The 17348-nt window shown below is 41.7% G+C and overlaps 1 protein-coding gene across 7 annotated transcripts in view; it reads right to left on the minus strand.

Moving 5' to 3' along the window:
* ect2 (epithelial cell transforming 2) overlaps window positions 1-17348 on the minus strand; it is a 235313-nt gene that overhangs the window by 158982 nt on the left and 58983 nt on the right. For all 7 annotated transcript variants that reach the window (XM_086047347.1, XM_086047345.1, XM_086047350.1 and 4 more), the window contains 3 exons: window positions 12223-12296; window positions 6899-7029; window positions 2518-2633 (listed from right to left, as the gene is read on the minus strand). In XM_086047347.1, coding sequence (XP_085903473.1) covers window positions 2518-2633; window positions 6899-7029; window positions 12223-12296 — 321 coding nt within the window. The remainder of the gene's footprint in view (window positions 1-2517; window positions 2634-6898; window positions 7030-12222; window positions 12297-17348) is intronic.

Raw genomic sequence — 17348 nt, forward strand, 5'->3', positions numbered from 1 at the left:
GCATGCACGCTAAAACATATGCTAGCAAGCATGCTAACGTATGTTTTTTAAAAAAGCAGCGGGAGCAAAACTGAGTTTGGTTGTTTTTTATTGAAACATTTAACAATGTACTCACGTAATTGTCAGTGATTAACTGTCATCCACAAATCCATCAAAGTCCTCATCTTCGGTGTCCAAAACAAACAGCTGGGCAAGCTCTCCATTACACACGCCAGGTTCTCGTTCGTCATTGTCCAAGTCAGTCTCGTTGCCGTGCGGCTCCTCAGAAACAATGCCGGCTTTTGCAAAAGCTCGCACAACAGTGCAAGCAGACACTTTAGCCCAAGTATCGTCAATCCATTCAAAAATTGTAGCGTAACTTTCCCAGTGCTGCCTCCCAGTCTTTGTGAAGCTGTGTTCGCCGTCGGTCATCCATCGCTCCCACACCATCTTTGAACGCCCTATTTACGCCGATGTTAAGCTTCCCGGAACAATGGCAAGCTCAGAGTTCATTTGCTTCACTTGGTTTTTCACAGCGGCTGTGAGATGGGCGTGCATGAAGTCACAGATTAACACCAATGGTGACGTGTGGAAAAAAACATCTGGTCTCTTTGGCTAGGTTTACACCGCAGGTCTTAATGCTCAATTCTGATTTTTTTTTAAATCCAATTTTTTGTGTAAGCGTTCATATTTCATATTACATTTTAAATGCAACCTCAGTCTTGCCTGCTGTATGAACACATGCGTCACAAAAGTGACCTGCATGAGAGACGACGTCACTCCCGACGTTGTGTTTGCGGAAGTAAATGTGGTCCAGCGTGTCGGGGCATTTATACAGTGAAGCGATTAGGTATGCGGTAGAAATAAATACAGTATTTGAGGAAAACCACCCGCTGTGAGCCACTCTCTCATTTTCTCCTCGTTCAACCAGCCCTTTTGATTGGCCTTGATGATGACTATGGCCGGAAACGATTTTATAGACAGCGTCTTCTGCTTAAAAATCACCATAGGTGGCAGTTTCTGTCCATTACCATGGCAACCAAGCACAACAGTAAAAGCCAACTTCTCATGACCCGTTGTGCGTATCGCTACCGTGCTCGTCCCCTTCCTTCTTCTCCACAGTGTGGTTCATCGGGATGTCGAAAATGAGTGGCACCTCGTCCATGTTGGTGATGTGGTTGGCCCGGATGCGTTTGTGGGCAATCTTTTTACTACAGTAGGAGCAGAAGATGGCCAGCTTTTCCTTGTAATCCGCCGGAAGGTGCTGCGCCACTGTGGTCCTTGCGGGGATGTGTAACAATGTGATGTTGTTGTTGTTATCAGTTAGCCAATAGGGGGCAATGATGCACTGTTGAGAGAGTGGAAGCCGAATGTGTAACGCTGACGCTGATAAACTGCATGTTCGAATAAATGCTGACCAAGTTGGGCCAAAGCAAAGAAGCTGGATGTGTTTTTTTATTAACAAGACCCACACTTTAACAGGATGTATAGATGGCGTGTCTCTTCGTGCGTGCCATTTTCAATGTTCTTATGCACAATGGATGCATATACCGGCACTATCTACCTACCGGGGCGTGCCTTTAGCGTCCTGTGTCACGCCCACATTTCTTCCTTTCATGTTCGCATGGTGTCCTCACTCATGTCCGCCTTTTCTCTATATAACCAGTGTGTTGGCAGCAAATGCTCCCAGTCAGTCAAACACAACGCTCAACAAAGTCACATAACAGTCACAGATATTGGAACTCGGTGCACACATAAGCCGCACCGTCCATTTTGGAGAAATTTTTTGACTTTTAAGTGCGCCTTATAGTCGTGAAAATACGGTACTGTTTTCCCTCAGGGGCGCCCCTATGGGGCCAAAAGCAGAGCGACGTTCTGTTATCGGACATTTGTGCTTGTGATTGTCCACAACAAACACTATGTTCAGAAATTAGGGTGTCCATACATGCACTTAGCACCAGGACACTTTGTGTGGTCATGTCTTTGATACTTCAAACTTTCAGTTGACTCAACCAAGCCACGATCTTCAACTTTTGCTGGAGTGGTTTGCAGCCGAGTATGATATGGTTGGAATGAAAATCAGCACCACCAAATTTGAGGCCATGGTCCTCAGTCAGAAACGGGTGGAGTGCCTCTCTCCGGGTAAGGGATGACAACTTGCCATGAGCGAAAGGAGAAAGTATCTTGGGGCCTTATTCACGAGTAAAAGAAAATTCGAGCAGGATATGGACAGGCGCAGTGCTGCCACCTCCCTTGTTTACCTGCATTGTGGCTGGCCGGAAAATGCACAGTAAAGCGCTGCATCAGCTTCATGATAATTCGGGACCGTGATTGATAAACTGCGCAAGATTGCTGCAATAATGATGGCTGGCATCCCAAACCATCATGATGGGGCCATTAACTGGCTTTAGATTTCTGAGGAAAATATCTACAGATGATTTTTATATTATTTTTAAGCTATATTTTATTTTTTGAAGCATGACCAGATACTATCCACCCCTGCCCCAGTCCCAAATCACCAAAATACGAGAGGTCTACCTCTTGTTTGACCACAAAGACTTTCTTCGAGGAACAATATGGCAGCTCCTTCATTGAATTCTCCTCCACCACCATGTGTGTACATCTTTCATTCACAACATCCAGATGTTTGCCACCTACACCCAGAGAACAAACAACAACATTATACCACATTTACAAAAACAGTCCATATAATTTACAAAGCGTAATTTTGTAAATGCTCATGTAGTTAGTTAGCTTAAGTTACACCGCTGCAGTTCGGAAATAATTGTCTGTTTGACTAACTTCCAAAGGTAGATTCATTTAACATTTTAGAAAGGAACCTCGGTTCACTAATAATTGGACGTTGGCGGTGAAAAGCTAGCTAGCTGGTCCAAGAAGAGGGTAGTGGCTCAAATGAGAGGTGAAAACTGCCCATTACAATAACTTCTGCCACGGCATGGCAAACAGCTCTTGTTGGTGTGTATTAGAGCTGGGCGATATGACAATTTATATGGCTTAGACCAGTGGTCCGCAACCTTCATTCTGCCACAGCCCTGTAACGATTCACCGTCAGCGGGATGGGGAGGTTGGGGCGGGGTGTTGGCGCCTGTACGGGTTTGAGTGCGAGTGGTGCTCAATATGTCTATTACGTCTATTTGTTTCACCACTAGCCTGTTGTATAATTTTTTTTGTAGAATAACTGAAAATATAAAATGGTATGTATAAAATTGCTTATAGTGGTCCCTTGCTATACTGCGGTTCACCTTAAGCGACTCCCTACATTGCAGATTTTTTTATAGTGCTATTTTGTATGCTGTTTTTTTTACAGTGTATCAGCATTGTTTTACTGGCAAACTGGGCGTTACCATGGCAACAGCTTTTTGCAAAAAATCTCAAACTTGGTGTTTTAACATCATGAAGCCCTAAACACTCTTTCGAACAAATATGAGGGAGCTCTGGCTAACCTACCACGAGAAAAACAAAAGAATGAAACATTTATTTAGCCAGTAGGTGGCGCTTCCACTACGATGAAAAGTTAGTTCGCAGATGTCTTCAGGTGTAGACTCTCATCGAATGTGTGAAATTTTGACAAGATTTTAACATGTGGATCACATTACAGCTGCTTTCAAAATCAATGTGATGCCGAATTGTAAAGTAAATTCAAAATGGCAGACTTCCTGTTAGGTTTAGCACATGGCTCCAAGAGACTTTTTGTAGGTCTTGACCTGTTACATAGACCACAAACTTTTCGTAGATATAGGTGAAACATACAACCGGGGCTGATTTTTAAAACAAATTTTAGGGGGCGCTAGCGCGCCATTTTTTAAACAATTGCAACGTAAAACAAAAAAACAGATGCTTTCAACACGCCTGAAGTGTGTGCAAAGTTTTGTGAGATTTCATGCATGTTTAGACCGTCAAAATCAGCGTAGTTTTATCCGCAAACAGCCCGTTGCCATGGCGACAGCTTTTAACGAAAAATCCTAACAAATATCGTATTTTAACATCAAGAAGGTCTACAGAGTCTTCCGAGCAATTCTGAGGTCGACGTGGAGAAAAATATGTATTTCCTTCAGCCATTAGGTGGCGCTACCACTATGATGAAAAATAAGTTCGTAGATGTTTTCAGCTTTTGGCTATCATCAAATATGAAACATTTCGAGAAATTTGGATGATCTGGGTCAAGTTAAAACTGTTTTCATTGTCACGTTGAATAATTGGATTTTGCGGCACCGTCAAGGCCACGCCCTTCGCTGAAAAGTAACAATATTCGGCGCAGAGCAAGATCAATGTCTTGAGGCCTTTCTGACAAATTTTCAGTCGGATTCGTTCAACGGGCTCCGTGCAGTAAATAGAAATGCAAACAATTTTTGGCGCCACTAGGAGCCGCTATATGTATATTGGAATATCATTTTATAGATGTCTTCAGGTTGCGACTCTTTACGTACAGGTGCAGTTTGGGATTTTTTTGAGCATGTGCAGGGGAGTTATTAAGGTTTTTCTCCTGTATGGCGAAGGAAAAAATGTACGCCTAATTTGATGCCCCTCCCCCGTCATATAGTTTATCGAAAACTCAAAAAAAAATTCCCAGTGTTTGCCCTAGGTCTTAAGATGATATATCCGAAGTTTGAAGTCAATTGGAAAAATCCTCCTGGACATGGGTTCAAAAGTATGCACCCTGTAAACGTACAAAAATGGTCCAAAATTGGCCATTCAAAAATTCATAGCTCATTTCCTGTACACCTTAGACTATGGCTGTATTGGACATTTTTGTACCTCTCGTGCTACACGTGCCTGCCAATCTTCGTAGGCCTAGGTCAAACAGGCTGGAATTCTATTTTGTTTTGCTACTCCTGGTGGCGCAGCAGAACCATTTCTTTTGCGTCATTTATGGCGACTTTAAAATATCAAATTTTTCGCCAGGCCTAATGAGACAGCAAAGTTTTTTGAGTTTTCGTGCATGTTTAGGGGTTCGAAAATGCGATTATTTGGTCAGAAAAATAACAAATAATAATAATAATAATGATAATAATAATAATTACTATTATTTCTACAGAAAAAATAAGGTCCTTGCAGCTTTTGCTGCAGCAGTCGCTGCTCGGGCCCTAATAATGTGTAACTTCTTTTTCTTAATAAACAAGAGAGAAATGTTAATGGTGAAGTTTACAGCCTTAAAACACACAGTATAGTTACAAAAAAAAGTTTCCTACTTCACGGATTTCACCTGTTATTTTTGGAACGTAGTAGGGATAGACCGATATGCTTTTTTCAGGGCCGATACCGATTATTACTGTCAAGGCGGCCAATAACCGATATTTGAAGCCGATATTTATTTGTAGAAAAAAGGGGTAAAATGGTGTCACATTTATGAAAAATAAAATCTCCAACACTTGACTTCGTTTAAATGCCTTTGAGCCCATGTTTATTAAACAACTTGAGTGATTTACTAAATGTTAGAGCTTTTCCAGATCTTAAAAAAAATAAACAATTTTGTTTTAAATCTCACAAAAAAGTGCAGGGATCTCCCAGGCTCAGCTGCATGTCTTATCGTTAAATGAAAACAAACATCTCCTTACAGTAAATAGTTTTCTAAAAATACACTATAAGTGGAATGTTTATCTTTCATACATCTTTGTTTTAAAGTTCAAAAACACAAAAGTGAATCTTCAACGCAGCTAATAGCCAGAAAGATAAGCATGTTTCCAATACCGGACTTTCAAATGCAGTACTTTGCCGTCAATTTTTGCACCATGTGCAGCACTTGGAGAGGTGGTTGTTTTAAAGTGCTCTATAAATAAAGTTGAGTTTAGCTTTTCATGACATGGCTTACACAGACACGCACACACTGGTACTCACGTCTTACTTTTATCACCATTTCCCTATATTTCCCCTATATTATAAGCTACTTTACTTAGGAGCCATGTCGTTCACAAAGCAAATTAACTGTTGTGACATTGGGGGAGTGGTTAGCTTGAGCCGCAAGGCAGCTTACTGTAGCGAGCAGAACTGCCCCTTGTGTTTGTATGACATACAAGGGCTCATAGTAATGTTACAAGTGAGAAACATTAGTAGATAGTAGACTGACATTTACTAAAATTTCGGCGAAGTCTATTGCATTACCTTGAACTACTAACTCGCCAACTCCCGTCGTGTACTGTATGTGCATGGCTCGTCCAGGAGACACAGAGAGCGAGCAAGCAGGGAGCACACGCAGCTTTATGCTGATTGGCTGTTACGTATTGCACAAGGAACCAATCAGATGGTGCTTTGGGCAGGCAATCTGCCTTATGCAGGCAGGGCCTCTCGCAAACAGAGAGCGAGAGAGAAGCACGCTGCAGCAAGCACGAATAAAGCAGTTTTTAATTTATCTGCCTTAAAATGAAAAAAAGGCAGATGCCGATAATCGTCAAAATGCCAAATATCGGCCCCGATAATCGACCCGGCCGATAATCGGTCTCTCCCTAGAACGTAACCACCACGATAAACGAGGAACCACTGGATTGCGAAGATTTTGTGTATGAATGAAAAAGATCGCTGGTGATAGCATAAGCGAGGTAATAAAACTAGATGAAAAAGGCTAAGGCAGGGCAGTGATTCGCAAGGGTGCATATTTCTACAACAGAGTATGTCTTCATTCATTCAGGTGATGAAATAAATTAATTCTATTTTCATTTCAATCGGAAACATTTCTTCAATTGACAAACATTTCCGTTCGCAAGTTACCTATTTCAGTTTATACTGTCTGATTTAATTTTATTATTCTTACACAGCTAAAAGACAACCAAAATGATCTTTCCATATGCAGTTTCAGTTTTTGATGTGAGCTCAAATAGGCTCCAAAACATAAGCATTTGACAATGGAATTGTCAATATAATTGCTTTTCATCAACTAAAGTAAAAACTTTTACCACAAACTGACCATGTTTCACAGTCCTCTCTTCCATGTTTGTTCTCTCTTCATCGGAAAAACCCCAAAAACTGAGGATGCAGTCTTGGAATGGAGGAACTTTGAATTCTGTTCGAAAATCTTCCTCTCCTGCATGGAATGACCTGATTTTATGGAAAAGGAAAAGGACAACGTTACTAGCAAAAACGAAATTCTCCTAAATAGTAGACTGAAGTTTTAAACTTGAAACATAAAACACAGTACTCATAACTTTACTAAAATATGTACGAAATACCAACTTTGGAAAACATGTCACACTGACAAAATGTAACAAATGAAACTTTAAAATGTTCAGCTAATCCCTACCAAGAAATGTGTTAAAATTTTAAAACTGAAAATATAATATTTTGGGGGAGGCGGCGGGTGATTCCTCTCTATTTCCAACTTCTTTTTACTTATTTTTTTATTTTGACAGATTCAAACCATTCCAACATTTACGTATTCAGCTGATTCGCCAGTGCCCCAAAGTTAAAAGCAAGTACCGTATTTTCCGAACCATACGTCGCTCCAAAGTACAAGTCACACCAGCCATAAAATATATAATGAAGTAGAAAAAAACATATAAGTCGCACTGGAGTACAAGTCGACCCAACGCCCCCCCCCGGCCGTATATTTTTTTATTTTAATGAAAAATGTGCTGATGCACCTCTGCTTCATATCAAAAGACGTAAATCACAGAAACTATGGCTTCACAATATATCGAAAAAATATCGACATTGCGATATTCTGAGCTGGGCACTTGACGCTTTTTTGCCTGGCCGGCCTCCGTCCGCGACCTGGTACCCTTCTGGCCTCATCCCTCTGTCCTTATTCATAAAAATGATCGTCCTCCAACCCCGTCGTTTTAAAGAATTTGAAAAAAATAATAAAAATAAGCATCCGTGCATGACACCGCAGGAGAGATGCTAACAGCAGAGGTTTATTTAAAGCTCATTAGCTGGCTAAGAAGTGAGCGAGTCGAGAGCTGTATTCTAACTGCTTTATTTAACAGTGGTCATTGTTTATTGTATGTCAATGCAGCGGACGTAAAAGAGGTCAATCGCTGAACGGATAGGCGGAGACACCTGGTCCAAGGAGCGCATCCATTAGTCAGCCCTTTGGGTCGGGTTGCTGATTGGCTCGCAGGGCTCCCCTCCGCTTCCAAAGCGTGATTTATTCGATAATAAAAATGCCATTTCTTGAGGAATATGCTAAATATCGCAATAGTATCGGTATCACTATATGCGGCAACCATACCGCATGTTTTTCCAATACCGTGCAGCCCAAACCGAAACAACGCAAGCATAAACAGTATGTTGTGACGCAAGAAAAAAAATGCGAAAGGCACACGCCCACGGACGTGCACACGCCTGGTGTCAAGACTCGAATGGGCATCAGCCTCATACCACGAGCTTTGGCTAACCATTGACTGCTCAATTCATACAAGTGGCGGCTGGACCACAAAATGTAACAAGAGCAAAAATGCAAAGTGAGGCTTGGTCGCCAAATTACAACACAACAACACTGCAGTTTTTTCATAGTACATGAAGCTCGCAACGGTCGCGAACACGGAAGTGGATTTCTCACGCATGTGTGCGGTCGTTTCAATGCCAAACTTGAAAGGAGGAATGTGGTTGGTTGGACTGAGCGTGGCAAGTCCTAATTTCAATATTCATATATCAATGATGATACGATAATGATATCTCCCAGCATTAGACTGTACCAGCCTAAGTTGGTGCGGTAAACTAAATTATTTATGCTCCAAATTGGAGGCACACCCCAACAACAAACGGCATCAGCAACAGGTGTTAAGATGCATTGCAGACAGACCTCCATTCATTAACAAGAGCTGTTGGGTGGAAACCCCCCCCCCCCCCCCATTAATATTCCATTCGGTTGCAAAAAGGAAGTGGTACTACCTCAAACAGCCAAAAGGCAGGCAAAATGACTTGATTTTCTTTGGAATGGACGAAAAGGACGTATGTCGGGGAAAGGTGGGTTCGGGTTAAAGGGTTAATGTTTAGAGATGGTCTTTCCACCTTTACGTAGATTATCTCTCTCACTCCTATTTCAAACCATCTGTCTTTCCAGTCAAGTACAGTTTTGTCATTCACCAATTAAGGCCTAAAGCGCCTTTCTCAACAGCTCCCCAAAACCTAAGGTCGCCTTTGGAATTACCGTTGAAAACCTGAAGTTTTCCCAGAAATTCAACACTTACAATTTTTTTTTTTATCCAATCCCCTGTAGCAGACAGAAACATAATTCCAAAAGAATTAAAGATCTTAAAAATGTGGCTTTCACACAGGCAGAATTTATCATTATTTACTATTTCAATCAAAGATGTAAAAATAACGTGTCAGTGTAAGAGAAGCAATATTTTAATGAAAAAAAAATCGAGTGGTAATTACCATCCTCTATTCTGTTACAAAGATGTCAATATCGTAATTGTCTACAAACCATATCATATCACATTCGACTGGTTCCACTGGTTGTGCACGTCGTCTATATCACTGCCGTTACTTTAATCGGAGCTCCCGGCGATCGACGGCGTCTGCCATTGGCCTAACTACAGCTCGAAAAAAATTCCACGACATCCTCCGTGGTCTCGCAACACCATCACGTGTATATTCTGATGCATTAAGTTGGCCAAGAGACGGAGAATTGGATTAAAAAAGGACAGTGACGTATCGGTCTCTCAGTTTGAAAGGTACAAAGACGCACCAGCGTCTCTAGTGGTAGGAACGCGGTTATGCCCTCCCGAGCTTAATGGGTTAAAGGAGTGTACCCTTCTCTTTGAGGTGCAAGTAGACAGCTGAGTCTCAACCTGAACAGGTAGACCGTCTGTATTGCACCTTGCGCCTGCTCAGGGGTTGCTTGGTTTTCCCAAAGTAGCAGTACACTCATCACTGCACTTGACTCCATACACCAGCCTGCATTTCTGAGTATGGGGAGTCCAGTCATTGGGGTGTAACAGCCTTTGACTAAGGGTGTTACCAGGCTTTAAGTATACCGGAATGTTGTGCTGGTTGAAAATCTTTCTGAGTTTCTCAGACAGACCTGATTGATACGGAATGACAATATTGTTGCATCTATATTATGTGCCATTCTGGATGTATCCAGTCTGTCTGAGGAACTCAGGAGGACAAAACTGTACATATTGCTGGCGTCGGGCACAAACCTGTCACATTTTGGTACATTTCATGATTTTTCACAAGTATATAATATTGGTCAGTCCACATGTGTGGGTGTTATTTTTTATGAATTGTTGATCAATCTTAAGTGTTGAAAATGGCTTGCTCTCTGATGATGCAATGTTAATAGTATATGTCGGGGGTGTCAAACTCCAGTCCTCGGGGGCCGCCCTCCTGCATGTCTTAGAGGTTCCCTCGTCCAACACACCTCATTTAAACGATCGGGCTCCTGCAGAACTTGCTGATGAGCTTATCATTTGAAACAGGTGTGTTGCAGTAGGAAGAGATGAAAAACAGGCAGGACAGCGGCCGTCGAGGACCGGAGTTCGACACCCCTGGTGTATGTACAAATAACATTTTTAGGGTTTCTTAAAAAGTGATGATTTTTGAGGTATGCAGATTCCGCCCGACACCGGAAATATTCTTGACAAAGACAGATGGTTTGAAAGAGGAATGAGAGAGGCCATCTATGTGAAGTTTGAAAGATGATCTTTAAACAGTGGAGCTGGCTCACAACCCACCATCCTTTCCTCCATTCCAAAAAGACTCAGTGATTTTTGCTTCGGACAAATAAAAGGTCTCTAGGATGCCTGAGGCAGCTCCATTACCTTTTTACAACTGAATGGAATATTGAGGAGGGACTTCCTACCCAAAGACTCTTGTTGACGGAATGTGGCCTCTCTGCAAGGCATCTTAACAACTGTTGTTTTGCAATCCAAAAGAATGACAACATTCTTGGTTGTGGCTTGCAGGGCTGCCTTTACCAAGGGGCTTACTTGGGCTTGAGCCTAGGGGCCTACGATACTCAAGAGCCTATCAGAATTTATAAAAATAATAAATAATAATAAAAATAATTAAAAATACCAATTCGTTGATTTTTCTGTCATTCACTACAGTCTTGGCATGAGTAGACGAACCCGCAGGCCATTTTGTGCAGCGCCGTGGGCGTAATTATAGTGTCTTAAAAGTCTTAATAGTTAATTAATAATAATTATTCTGCCACTTGATGAACTTCAGTCAGTCACTTCGCTACTGAAAAAGTTGACGAAGAAGTCCGCTCAACAGGGCATATAACTTTATGACAAAGGGCCTATCCGAGGGCTTGAAATTCATCATCATTCTGCCATTTGTTTATTCATCAGTCAATCATATCATCGCATAATTTTTGGACCAATCACACACCCATACTATGGACTCCGGACATCACGTTACAGATCCCCGCATGCACTTGTTTACCAGCCAAGCTGACAGGACCGTAGCAGTGGCATTTTATCAGTCAATATTCTGTTTAAGTGAATTCACATTTCACTTTTGTAAAAAGGGCATCATGAGTGGAGAGGTTGTAATATCACAGACGCACCAGGAGTGCTTTTTCAACAATCATGATGGCAGATGCAGCACTGGTTAGTCCTTACAATAATACAAAGGCTTGGAAAGTACAAGTCTAGGTTACAGGCCTGTGTACTTAAAATGTGTGGCTTTAACGTTTGAGACAAAATACGGACACGATCAACCAGGTTGCCACTGAGCCAGGATGGAAAATGAGCTGTCACTTGTATCGCGCTTTTCTACCTCCAGTACTTTAAAGCGCTTCACACTGTTACCTCATTTACCAACTGATGATGCAGCATCAGGAGCAACTGGGAGTTTAGTATCTTGCTCAAGGATACGTCGACAAGGTCACAACGACCGAGGATCGAACCCACAACCACTGGATTTGGACATGACCACTCTACCACTGAGCCACGCCGCCCTCAGTTAGGAGTATCTCAGTTAGGGTTACAGAGGGGCTCCTGTATTTGATGGTTAACTTCAGAGCCTATGAGTAGCTAAAGGCGTGCCTCCAACTTGGAGCGTAAATAGTTGAACTTTCCACACCAACTCAGGCTGGTGTAGTCTTTACCAAGGCTTGTTATTGTTGAATAGATGAAACCTGCTCGGATGACAGGCTGTCTTCTAAGACAACCAGATCGCTCCGTGCGATCGATTCAATGCTATAAGAATGAAATGACCTGGATGAATGAGAAAATGTACAGGCATGCTCCTATAAAATATATGCTTCATGATCCAAAACATATTACTAGGTTAAAGATGAAAAAAGTGAAAAAGTAACCATTGTGGACTTACTCATCATTTCTTCTTTCCCAAGCTTTGTATATCCATGATGGAGTGAGGATGGGTGTTCCCATACACACAGCCAGCTAAAAGAAATCGACATATTAAACAGCAGCTGTGACTTTGTTTATTCCTGCTCTAGATTTTAGGGGCTATGGGGGGATGGTGGTTGAGGTGGGTCGGTGTTTTTTGGCGGTGGGGGTGTTGGGGACGGGGTACAATTTCACAGGTAAATCATTCAACCTTTCACAAATCCAAAACTGCACATAGAATTATCAAGTAGAATACAACAACGCACTATAGGCGCAAATGAGACCATTATATCCGTGCCCGCGGATCGTTCAGCTTCATTCCACTCATCTGGGGACCACTCATATCCTGTGTTACTCGAGTGTACACTGTCGTAATCCACTGCCAAAAGTTCTTCAAGTATACTCCTGCAGTTATTGTGTTTGTAGACCATTAAGGTAGCTATACTCTAGCCACTGTGACAATGGAATTTGCATCACTGGTGGTCATGTAATGGTAATAGGGGTGAGTATAGGCAAGGACATTGCAATACAATACGTATCACGATATTGTGATGTTCTACCTAGTTAATATCAAAATTACATGTAGAGATGAGAAATGAAGTTGCTGTATATGTTAATCAGAAGATATAGATCAGAGGACAAATTGAGTCAAAAATATTTGCTTCAAAACATCCTATTTGTGTTTTCGCACATTTTCTCTGAAAAAAAAAAGGAAATGGAGTGTTCCACACTGCCATCATTAAATCGATATTAGAAGCTGAAAAATCAATATTATATTTGGCGGCCGAAAATCTCGATATACTGGCAAATTGATTTTTTTCCACACTCCTAGCTGGTAAGCGGTCAAATCATAACATCAGTTGGTTATGTAAATTTGATACATATCAAACATGGCAGCCTCCGTGACCTGGTAGCAGAGTCAACATTTCTCACGTTTACATTGCTTTTGATTCAATACTATTGAGCCTTGAGTGTGGAATTCATCCCTTTCCCTTCTATGTCATCAAAAGCTGTGTGTGCATCATTGGTGCTTAAGAACGGTAGACATATGTAGCTTGGCTGGGAAGATCAGGGGTTTTTTTGTGTCCAGATAAAACCAAAGATAAAATAAAAAAGCCCAAAAAGTTTTGTGCTATAGTTTGTGTGTAAATGTATTTTGAGTCGCTACAAAATGGCCGTCACGTCCACTTCCTCTTCAAGACATGGTAACACATCCATGTAATTAGGAGCCCATCATACCATGGAAATGCATCCGTTTCAAAAACAGTTGTTACCAAACTAACAGAATACCAATGTAACACAACACCATTTAATCAAGTCCAATTTGATGCGTGCACAGTTTTTGATGACATAGAACAGAACCAATGTGCTGTAACAATGTGAGAAAATTACATTGTGTGCATTTCCTTCTGTGTCGACGATGTACCTTATGTACTGTATACTTACACCAGAACGAGTGTATTGATTTGAAGCGTAAGTTCAACGGGCTCACTTTAAAATATGATGTTAACAGTTTCTAAAAAACTCGCCGAGTAAGAATCCTGTATGATGTGAAGTCCAGTGTTATTGGTCACGCGCGGTAAATAAAATATTACATTTTATTTTTTTTTTTAATTTAAAGTGCAAATGTAGAAATGAAAGTATGGTTTCCTTGTATAAACAAACGAGTTAACTTGATATGCACTTATAACTTGCCAAAGTAGTAAACAGCTTGGAGTAAAATGCCAATTTTGACTGAATAACAGACATCATCTACACATCTAGACCTTTGTCTGGAGCCTTTTTTGTTTTGTTTTTAAAGTAATATTTACACATAGTAAACAAAGTTAAAGCAATTTGCTTCTGATAAATTATAAATTTAATATTTAATATACTGATTGGGTCAACCTAATTTAAATGTTGACTGTTACCAGAGCTGGGCACTTGACCATTTTTTGCCCGTCCGGCCTCAACCCCCCCCCCCGGCCATATTCATAAAAATTGTCGGCCCCCGCCCCGTCCCGCCGACCGACCCAAAAAAAAAAAAGGGTCCGTGATTGACGTCGCTGCGGGAGGGATGCTAACGGCAGAGGCTTTTTAAGGATCATTAGCTGGCTAATTTACTATTCAAACCCGCTGTGGAAACGCTTCAAACACGCTTCAAAATGCGCCACATAGTACTGTAGCGTCTCCCAATGATACGCCATCAGTCGTAGTTTTTATCGCGTTTTTCTTAATTCAACCGGCTACAGTGGGCCGTAGCCAACGCCAACACAAGAACAACAACAATTCAATCCACCCAGTCACACACTCTCTCTCCTTCGTCCTCCACTCCTACTCTCTCGCCCGCACCCCCTCCCATCCAGCGAGCCACGCGACGCATTCAACAAGCTCGGAAACAACATAACTCTGCAAACCATGAATTCAACCACAACAAAGATAACTCAGTTCGTTACAGTACTTTACTACTTACCAAACTGCACGTGCTTACTTCCATTGCGAGCCCCGGGGTTGTTTTTTTTTTCGTATTGTATAATTATTTGGGTTCAACAGACCGCCAGAAATGACAGTCAACAAGTTACTTATTTATTTTCCACTTCCTCTCCTTCCCGGCCTTCAAAATAAAAGCATACCAGCAAACCTCTGTACACAGCAAGTTTGCTATGTCGTATTCCCAGAAGTACTGAACGCCATAAGAAGTGCATGAACTCCAACTTGATATATACTCGTGGACACAAGTTGTTTTGCATTTAATGCATTTAATTTTATTGGGAAAACGATCTGGAGGGTGGCGGCTAAGGGGGAACATGGGTCCGTAGCTTGCTTATGCTTACTTTGCAGCAACGAGCTGCGTGGTGCATTCGTCTCCGTGTAGGAAACTGTCATCGCAACATGCGAGAGAGCAATGTGCGCTCAAGCGTGTTTGTGCTTCCTCATTGTCCCATCACATAACCCGCGCCTCCCACCTGAAACTGGAGCATACCATTACAAGAGGGGCGGGGGTCCTGGCCGGGGGGCAAAACCACAATCCCTATAACAGCAGTTGTTGCTTGCGACAATGCGGAGTAGAAAGAAGTCTAAAAATAAGCCTTTCACCGAGTAGGCTGAGATTAATTTTGGCCACCTCGCGAGCACGTCACACGCATGAGGGCCGATAGTGGGCCGGACTAAAATACACCTCCGGCCATGCTTAGTTAAGCCATTTTTTAAAATTTGTCATGCCATTTTCATGTCAATTTTATGTATTTAAGTAATTTGAGTTCTTTATCCTTGCAGCATGTGTCAGTATTGTATGATTCGTAGAACTCTGCAAAGGTCTTAGCTATTTTGTTTGGTTTTGTGGCCACAGTGGCCACAGAAAAAAAATAACACCCACCACTTACAGTAACATAAATTGACAACAAAATCTGTAAGTTGTCTGAGTGTCTAGACCCACATGTTTATCTATTAAGGCAAACCAACAAGTCACAGATAATAATAATAGTAATAACAAAAAAATAAAAGAAAATAAATTAAAATACTTTCAGTTATTGGCTATCCAGAACAGTAGCATGTAGGGTTGGGCATCGTTTGAATTTGGATGTTTCCAGTTCCGATGTTTTGATTCGATTCTGGTTCCTAACGATTCACAATTCTGATCTTAACAAAAAAATAAAATAGAAGTATTTATTTTTGGACAAATCACATGAACTTCTCTGTTCTTCAATTTCACGTTTTACTATTTGTGAACTTTACCATGGATTACTCAAAGGGCTGTTTTTAACCAGTATTTATTTTAATACATTTTATTGCATTATTATCCAGTATTATTTTTCACAAGAGCTTTATTTCTGAGAAGTTCAAGACAATACAATAATGCAGCTGTTACTGAAAACATGTAGCTGAACACTTGGTTAACCTTGTATTGCTTTAGAAAGAAAATATATATGACAAAAACAACGCTGCATTTTATGGGCAAGCAAGGAAGTCTATCTAATCTAAGCAGTCTATGTAAACATATGATGCATATGTATGTACAGTGTGTCTGTATATGCTGCAGCTGCGTATGCTATAAACTAAATATTAGCTGGATATGTACATTTGAGTTTTGAACTTGTCGATTCAATGTTGCCATTAGACGTACTTAGCCGATTCTGAATTTGGGTCATGAGCCGCAACGCGTCATTTTATGGCTCGGCATCGGCCCGAGCAGGATCAGCGACCCCGCGATGGGCGACCGCTGCCATCGCGGCGGCTGCTGGGGAGATCCGTGGGAAGGGGCGGGCGCACGCTCAGAGAAGCCAACGCCGCAGCTCGCGCTTGCCAGCCGGTTCGAAGTGAGTGGAGGGGCTGACCGAAAGGACCACGGCAGCTCGAGTGGGGGCGAGCTTCTGTGCTATTGCGACACAGCTTCGGCTGCAGGAGCCCGGTCACCAATTTATTTATTTATTTTTATTTTATTTATTTATTTATTTATTTTATTTTTTAATCGGTCGTACTTTGTTTGTAGCTCATGCGCGCGGCTAACTAGGGAGTCGACGAGCAGTCTGCACTCGGCAGAGCAGGGAGGGAGGGGCGCACGGGGCAGGCTTCGGCAGTGTGTGCGGGTGCAGCGGACGATTAGGAGCAGACGTTGGCAAAGCGCTGTTAGTATCGAAGTCAGTGGTTTGGTATCGGTAATATCGATGCCACAGAAAGCTAGTATTGTATCCGTTCAAAATGTTTAGTATCGAGTAAGTACCGAAGCATTGATATTTTTGACAAGCCGACTGTATTCTTGTTGTCTTTTCTCAGAGTTGGGAAAAAAATAGTCTATTTTGAGTTGTTGTGTTGGCTTCATTCTTTGCTGTATGAAAATGTTTGTCTGCGTATCATACAGTTGTGTTGCTAATTGCAAGTAACTGTCCCGTTGATCATCACTGATGTCTGGTGATTCTTGTGCATACAAAAGGACGCGTCCATTTACGCCACTGTACTTCGTCCGTCGAGCCGCAAGCAATTTCCTTTGAAATTGTTTTTTCGACTCCAAGTGTCTCCTGTTTTTTTACTTTGTGTCCAGCTTTGCTTAATCGGATGCATTTCACTCTCTCTTTCATTACCGTTGTTCTTCGTTTGGATGCCATGAACTACAGACGAAAATGTAAATGA

Source organism: Filicampus tigris, chromosome 12 (genome assembly GCF_054856515.1).
Source record: "Filicampus tigris isolate MCC_2025a chromosome 12, RoL_Ftig_1.0, whole genome shotgun sequence".
In the NCBI taxonomy this organism is placed as follows: Eukaryota; Metazoa; Chordata; class Actinopteri; order Syngnathiformes; family Syngnathidae; genus Filicampus; species Filicampus tigris.